The following is an 8,716-nucleotide window of genomic DNA, read 5'->3' as shown; positions in this document are numbered from 1 at the left end:
AGGTCAGCAGAGGGCCAATCGATGGGAACATGCTCACTCGTGTAGCGGAGGTCAACATCGTGCTCCCCCGGTGGGAGCTTGTCACCGGGTCTTGTGTGTCAGGCCTGGGATGGCTGGATATCTCCGAGTATCTTTTACAAACCTGCATCCAATCAATACCATCCCGCTCCGTTATTCTCAAGACAGTGCAATTTAGTGACATGAGATCAAAAGAGTGTGTGTTCGTGTGTGTGTGCGTGTGTTCGTGTGTGTGTGTGTGTGTGTGTGTGTGTGTATGTGTGACAAAGTGCAGTGGTTTCTAATTCAAGGTCAATAAGGCCGTGTCGCTCCCTCACTCAGCGGTAGTGGTGGTGGTAGTGGAGGGGGCGCGTTATGTTCCTGTTGGTTACCAGAGCAAACATGACATCCCGGCTGGAGCTCATATCAATTTGTAATTCAAGCCTCAGTCGCAGCAAATGATGTCAGCCCGGGTTACTTTCACTAAACGCGACCACATTTGTCCGACGTGGCCCAAGGTGTCATCTGCTCGTCCCTCTCGTGTTAATATTCATCACCTCATGTTTGTATTTGTTTTTTCTGTTTTTCCTGTTAATGGCCTTTCTGCACTCTCCTTTCCATTCGCCGCTTGTGCTTGTGTGTGTGACTGGAGTTAATTTAATTTGGGTCAGTCAGAGGCCTGAGTGAAGTATCCTTTGTTTGGCCATTTCGCTAATTTGCTAACACCAGCAGCACCGTCTTCTCGCTCCCGTACATCTTTTAATAAGTCCATTAATCTAATCGTCCACTAATTGGTCAAGATAGCCTTTTCCCTAATGATTTCTATCAAAGGCAATTAAAGAGGCCAGGAAAGCCTGCTCAAACCACGCTGCCTTGTTACAGTGGCTTGATTGACACCTGGTGGCAAATGCTTCTAAAACGTATTTGATCTTAATCTTTATCGTAATTAGAATAATTTGTAAAATAAGCCATTTTGACAAGATGCCAGTGACTGATAAATCTTTAATATAAAAAATTGTACAAGAATTCTGATACAAATTACAAGAGGTATTTGGACAAAATATGAATAAAATTCCATTTACATCCCAAAACCCTTATGCATTTTATGCAAAAACCATCGACAGTTATGATACAGAACAAACACAAGAGAGGGCAAAAAGGAAAGAAAGAAAAAGTCTTTTGAAAAGAGGACCATTTCCACCTGTCAGTAAATGGGAAACAGCTGTTTAGGTAACATACAGTATTCATGAGGCTTCCACATTACCATTTCCTCCCTCAGCGGAGTGATGCGAGTGTCTCTATGCTGATCGCTGTGTAAGTATGCAGCCATGCAATGCTGTGACGGGCCTGGGTCATAATGAAGCCATTGAAGACACACTACAGACACAAAAATACAATCAAGCCAAAATAAATTCACATGAACTTCAAGCTTTCACTGTTTAAGACTTGAAATAGAATTGGCACCTGGGAAACATGTTTCACTTGACAGTTAACTCGGGGGATTATTTTACTTTTAAGTTTGAGATTTTGACTGTATGTTCTCTTATTAAGCCTCCTCTCGCTCACATGCAGGGTCCCCCCTCTCTCAGATAACTGTGTCCGCGCCATGCCCTGTCCCTCTACCGAATACTACGGATTCACCCATGTCTCCTCTGATCAATTATTAAAAAGTCACTCAACCGTGTTCCAGTCGACCTATTGGCTGGTCACTCGGAAGCACCTGGGCCGAGCGCACAACCCTGAGCATTTTTCTGGAAGGAGGTGTCTCGTTGGGCTTTGGCAAGGAAATCATCAAGGAGCAGCGAGGACCATGATGCTAGACACAGGCTTTGTTTCTTTTCTATTATCTTACTTCTTCCATAGAGGTTAACAAGTCATCATCTCGGGCCTGTACGTCTCCGCATGTGTGTTTGACTGTGTGGTGGATCTGTGTTGGAGAGACAGCTGTCAGCGCGGGCTCCCAGCGTAGCACTTTCTTATTTCTGGCCGAGCGAGGGGCCCGGGGGGGATTGAATGAGTGAATGAGACAGCAGCGCCTCACCGACGGACCACTCCAGGGAAAAGGCTGAGGTTCCTGTACTCAATTTTCTCTTCACTTGGGATAAACAGGCAATTACCCATCCCCTTTTCCCTATGCCATGGCCGTCCGGTGAACTTAAGCATACACTATTAGCGCCGTGTCCCTGTAGGAGCCGCGCTGTGGGGTGTGGAGGTGGGAAGTGAGTGGCGGCTGCGAGAAATGGGTACGGCGGGGCTGTTTAATGGCCGTGCTCTGACAGACAAAGAGAAAAATAGAAGGCGCTTAAGAAATGGTAGCAAATTGCCAGTGACCCCGAATAGGTGCGCGCTCGCTGTGAATAGATGAATTGAACAAGTCAAATTGAATTGTTCAGAGCACACACTTCTGCGCCCTCCTTTTCCTTCTTCTTCTTCTTCTTCTTCCCCTTCTTCTCCTCTCCCCGCCTGTCAGTGTCACAGTCCTGTCAGCAGCCTTGGCGTCTGCCGGTGTAACCAAGTGACAAGTGAGTTATTAGACAGAAGAAGCCCGGACGGCAGTGACGCGCGCAGGTAACGGAGAAGCAGCACGTTTTTTAATGATCGCTGCTGTCATCCTTTCCTCCCGAGTCAGCCTTCCACACCTCCGCAACCCTTCCATCAGGCTCGACGCGCCGCTCTGCCTGCCGCGCTGTATCTAAGAGAGGGAGGCCACTGAAAACTGCATGTGTCACACGTGGGGAGGCTTAAAAAGAAAAAAAAAGATGTAGGGTATTTCGGGAGAGCGGGTCATGTCTATAGTGTAAAACGAAGATAACGGAACACTGTTATGGATGTAAGGTGAATACTGTACAGCCCACCGCTTAACACTGCTTTCTGCGTAGCACCAGTCGAGTTGTGTCGTAACACATGGCATTGTAAAAAACATAATGACAAGAGACCGATAAACAAGGTGATGTTTTTCTCTTTTTTACAAAATAAAATTCTGGACACAACATCTCCATTTAGATACATTAGCTATCAATAAATACCCTTTCCCTTGGCTACTTTTGCTCCATTTCTGGACATATTTGTACCGTAAAAATATCATGGACAGTTTACGTTAGTAGCCAACACTTAGCAATGGAAACAGATTTTACATATCACAGCAATACTTTTTTTTTTTTAAGACTTATAAGTGCAATGGGGCCTAATTGAAATACACTCACATTTGGTCACAGGTAATTAGGTTTCTTAATGAACAATCTTTCACTATGTGGGCCGTTGATGACTTTTTGTTTTCGCGGGACAGTAGCCTTTCAAGTTTTGCTTTGTTCATCGTCATCGGGGAGGTCTGACGTCGGCTGTCGGTAAATGAAAACTGGCATAAATACGATCGTGTGTCTTGTCTCTTGGCACTGGAGCCATCAGCGAGCCCACGTGACGCTTAAAGTCACCATTGCAAAAAGTCCTCATTATAATATTATTACACGTCCCCTTATAGATGCAAAGTGCAAAAAAAAAAAAACTGAATCGTTATACCAAAGCTCATTAACATAAACGGATAAAAAAAAAAAAAAAGGTCAATTGAAACACAGAGAATGATATCAGTGTAAGGAGCCTCAAAAAAGCATGCCGGCCACCTCTGAATATCTAACAAGTAGATAAAACAATTCACATGATAATCTTTTTTTTTTTTCCTAGTGTCATTGAAGCTAACATAAATGAGCTCAAGCTAATAAGTTGCTACCTCTTTCTCGCCTATAGCTGGAAGTATTGTACTGGACTGTAACATAAAGATATAAAAAACAGAAGCGAACGACCATCAACACAACTCTTACACCAAAGCCTCTTGGGACATTATTTACAAATGAACTGTCATGCTTTTGTAAGGGGTTCATTTAAAAGTTCTTACACAAATACAACGAGAAGGTTTTCTTTTTTTTTCAGTATTATCTTTTCTGCAGGCAAAGTCACAAATAAGAGTAGATTCTTTGACGGACAGAAAATAAATGAGAAATCTCGAAAGAAAATATATCTGGGCTTCCAAAAGAAAACGGAACAAACACTTTTTGGAGTTTCGGCAAACTCCATCCTCAATATTCTCATCATGTTCTTCGAAGAAGTCAAGTGTCACAATAATAAACCGCATTGAATGTCAGTGATTTTTACATACAGACATAGAAATCTTTTCAGCGATGAGCGGACGTGTGGACTCTAGTGGCCCAGGGCTGTGTGAGGAAGAGGAAAGAAGAGGACACAGGAGGAGCAGACGAGGCTCAGTCTTCAGTCTACGATGGAGAAGGGCATGTTCTTATGGAGGTTAGGGTTCTGAGAGTGTCGGTTTCGGCTGCGCACGGAGCTGAACACCATGTTGCAGCCGGGGACTTTGCACTTGTGCATCTCTCCCAGGTGCACAGTCTTGTAATGCACACGCAGAGTCCCTTTGTTGCTGTACATTTTGTGGCAGATGTTGCAGAGGATGCCCGCGTTTCTGCCCACGGAGGACGAATGCACAAACTGTCCGAGGCCCTCAGCGCCTGGCCCTTCCCCGCCCCTGACTCCAGTCTCACTCTGGAGCTGGGCGCGCCGCTCCACGTGCTCTCCCTCACTGTTCACCTCCTCTTCCTCCTCTCCCTCCTCTTCGTCCAGGTCGTCTAACAGGATGCCCTCGTCGCTGCCCTCGTCCGACTCGTGGGAGGAGTGGACGCTGCAGCTGGAGTGAAGGCTGGAGGTGGTGCTCAGGTCCAGCACCATGTAGTCGTCTGGCTGTGCCCTGGAGAAGCCGTTGAGGTGGTGGTTCTGGTGGAAGCTGAGGTGGGGATAGTCGCTGCCGATGGGGGAATGGGTCTCATGGTTTAGGCTGATACCTCCGACAGCCATCCCAAGCACTGGGTCCAGGCCAATGTGGTGGCCTGCGTAGATCTTGGCCAGTATCCCGGCGCGCAGGTCTCTGGGCAGAGGCGTGAGGTGGGGGTCCAGGACTATGTCGTCCAGCTCTTTGGTCAGCAGTTTGCGGTGCAGATTGATGTTGGAGCTGTGCCTACGGAGGAGATAAACAGCACAATTAGACATCTCACACCTTTGAAATGTATAGCTGACATATATATCTGAAAGCCTGTTTACAGTTATGAGATGCAAATTTAGTGTTTCTTTAGTTTGGTGAACATTCTAAGCCATACTGTGCAACATGTCACCCAATAAAATATAAATATGAAATGATATGCAAACATGTATTCCAATATGAATGTTTTTATTGGTGAAAAATATAAAAACGTGCATTTATGTGGTCCGCCTCTCCTATGACTCAAAACTTCATTGGGAGCCTGGCATCACCAACTCGCATCTATTTGCTTAAACATGGGATTTCAATAGATAACATCCTCTGGCAATGTTTTTTTGTCTTCTCTTACATTATATTGTTGGTGTCGGTGATACCTGAGCAATAGTTTGTTATCACTGGCATGTCCATTTATGTCTTTAGTTTTACAACAGTTTCACTTGCTCTTGTGACACAGCAACATACCCTGGAATGTTCCACAGTGGGACTTTAAATGGCATGTTTAGGATAGCATTTGACAAGCCTAAAAACATACAGCCCTTAATAAACATCAGGCTCCATGTCATTAATGTGGCTGTCACACAGCCGCAGCCCTGTACAGATAAGTGCAGTATCATGACACAGAGCGTCCTGCAGTGTTTACTGCTGTCAGCATGTCTGCACTGCACAGCCCTCAAATCCAATAGAGTCTGACTCAATTAAATACTCCACCATATTGAATGGGAGTTTATCAATTGATTGGAGCCGTGGTAATGTGATAATCGAGGGGAACTGGATAGCATATTAGCACTAGGCCCTGACAGCATTATCGTATTGGTTCCCTATTGGAGGTGGCTTAATCCAGCACCTCAATGAACTTGTCTTTATGTGTGGCTCTGCATGTAATCAGGATGGGCATTTTTCCCTTTACACACAGTAATGCACATTGTACAACAGCAAGTTAGAACGTGACACTTAAGCCGGCAACACATCCATGCCTAAGACTGCAAGGTGAAAATAAAAAATGAATTCATTGCTTTTTTTTAGGTTGTAACTTAAGCTCACCACCACATCACAGAGTACATCACACAAAAAAGAACCGTAAGCAACTAATAACCAGTGAATGCACACAGCCCACTCACATTTGCAAATACTCAAACACTCAGCGCCTTTAATGTGAGGGGTTTCCATGCAGGGAGGGCACATGTGTGCAGGCAAAACCAAAACTGAACAACAGAAAGGAAAAGGGTCATCCTGAGTAGGATGGGCAAAATGGAGGCACAATGGATTGTAGAGCTTACCAGCAGTGGCAGGGTTGATGCAGTCAAAAAGGGTCCCTTTCCTTTAATTATTTACTTCCCTATCCGACAATGTCCTGCAAGAGGTAAAAATACATGGATTTACTTCCCTATCCGACAATGTCCTGCAAGAGGTAAAAATACATTTATTTCAGGGACCCTTTTCTGTGAAGCAGGCAACCAGGAGCCCGTCCACTAGAGCATCGTCAGCATTGAGAAGAGAGCATGGCAAATCGATTGGCCGAGGCTGTCACAGCCTGTATGTATGTGCTGGAGCAGGCTTGTGTAAAAAGAGAAAATTTACTACTTCTATAGTGGAACCTGGATCAAAAAGACATTGTAAATCCCTTTTATCTTTTGATAGTACAGTTATGTCCATACAGTGTGAACATATGGCTAAAGTGCAGGGGGTGTGACAGACTACTGTGTGTCTTAGGACTGTTTACTGAAACTCTTGACAATTGAAAATAGATAAACAAAAATGTTTGATGCTGCCACACATTTGCTCATGAGGTGCTGAATGCTGTTGGAGATGCTCAGGCAGGCAGGTCCTTTGCAACATGTCTTCATAAAACAACACCTTCTCACTGCTAATAAGCTCTAAGTTAACCATTTCTATCTCACTATCACTCTTCATCACAGACTAAACACTGCGCTTTAATATCAACTAAGTACTTTGTAAACAAACAAAAAAAACCCTGCAGATTTTTACAAAATGTGAAGCATATTAGTTCCGTCATCTTTCCACAGTCCACCTCCCCCGACCAAAGTCCTAATTTCTCCCCATATCTCTTCCCTGCTGCTTCTCCCTGTTGGCTAGTAATGTTTCCTGGCAAACCAATTTGACGGTCTCATCTTCACCCAAAACAGGTGGGGGGAGCCCTCGTGGGGGCTCATTTTTGACAGTGCAGAGGAGGGAGAGCCGGAGAGCGCTCCTGTCCCGAATGGCGTTAATCATCTTTAGGCGCCGGTGATGGCCCTTGCCCTGTCTGTTTTTGTGTGTGCTGGTATTAAACTGGCACCGGCGGTTCTTTGTCTTTCCTGTCATTCGAGTGCGTTAGGAGCTTTTGGGTTTAAGTAGGAGGACACGAGTCTGAGGAACATTCATCACCTTCTGTCACTTTGTGTGCATGGGCTGCATCACTTGGGACCACCATCAAAGCTATCGGCAAAGATGTTTTCCTACGTCTTAGTCATTTAAATTAAGGACCTTTTTTTATCTACAAGTGGAATTGTATATATGCACATACCTAAAATGCTCTTGTTTTAATCAGCGTGTGTCTTTAGCTCTCATATTCTCTCTGTGAGCGGAGTGCCCTTTGTTTGGGGGAAGAGCTGCGAAGCTGGGCCCCCATGCCGCGCGGGGACCTGGGGAGCCGCACGGAGGAACAGAAAGACTCTCTGACATAATTAACCTTCACTCTCTGCATTTAGAGTGGCCTGGGCTGGGACTGCCAGGGCCGCCGGGGGAGGGAGAGGGAGGAGCCCCATGGCTGCTGTGGTGACACACGGGGAGTAGGTTGAAGCTAGGTTAACCAATGAACTGTGATAAAGATGAGGTAAATAAGGAAATAGTGTCCCTTTCTTAAAACAAGATTAACGAGGCTAATAACTGCGATGATTACTGGTGTAGAAGGCCTGTTCAGTCGTTTGTCACCTTTGCTCAATAAATATGCAGGATTGTACCTTTATGTTGCAGAGAAAAGATGTAAAAACTCACGTTGCCCTCGGCCGTACTAAAATAACTGTCCTAAATCTTTGACTTCATACAATAAAGAAGTGACATAGAGAAAAAGATACACAGAACTGGCAAAAAGCGTGTGTAAATTAATCATTTTCCATATGGGTAATCTGAATGAGTATATTTTGTGATGAATTTTGACAGTATATTTTAATAGTAGTTCCAAGGATTCCCCTACCTTTGTGTTTTAGAATCCTGAACCTCTGTGTAGGGACCACAGTGTTTAGCAGCTGTGCAGTTTGATCTGGTGCATATAGATTCTGCAGTAAGAGAGTGTGGGACTGATATGTGCTAACAAGCCCAGGTGAACACTGCTGGCCTCACCTCTTGATGCGCTAATAGATGCAGTGGTTTGACAAACCCCTGTCTGCTAATGTATGCGCCTGTATCACCTGCCAGTGACAGGGTGCTGCAGAGAGGGCAGGTAAACAACTGTGCAGATGGAGGGGTTATAGCCCCCTAACACCTCATCTTTGACTTGACATGGAGCAGATGTCCCTGAGTCTCTCTTTGTGTCTTTTGACGGTTAGATACTGTATAAGTACAGGTAAGAACTGACACATCAGTAAATTAACTTTTCTCTTACCTCAAGCAGTTCATATAAACACATTTTCCAAACTAAATATCTAAATCAGTTTACACGATTAATTATTAACTGTAGAATAT

General features: G+C 44.7%; 1 protein-coding gene across 3 annotated transcripts in view; it reads right to left on the bottom strand.

The window, feature by feature from the left end:
• Nucleotides 1–994: 994 nt before the first annotated feature.
• bnc2 (basonuclin zinc finger protein 2) overlaps nt 995–8,716 on the bottom strand; it is a 96,909-nt gene continuing 89,187 nt past the window's right edge. For 2 of the 3 annotated variants that reach the window (XM_079553827.1, XM_079553828.1), the window contains one exon: nt 995–5,014. In XM_079553827.1, coding sequence (XP_079409953.1) covers nt 4,258–5,014 — 757 coding nt within the window. In that variant the 3' untranslated portion in view covers nt 995–4,257. Of the gene's footprint in view, nt 5,015–6,312; nt 6,387–8,716 lie in introns of all 3 variants that reach the window. The other variant, XM_079553829.1, reaches the window with a different exon arrangement.

Source organism: Gobius niger (assembly GCF_951799975.1).
Source record: "Gobius niger genome assembly, chromosome: 3".
Classification (NCBI taxonomy): domain Eukaryota; kingdom Metazoa; phylum Chordata; class Actinopteri; order Gobiiformes; family Gobiidae; genus Gobius; species Gobius niger.
Note: the sequence above shows the minus strand (reverse complement) of the source record. Positions and strands in the feature narration are given on the sequence as shown.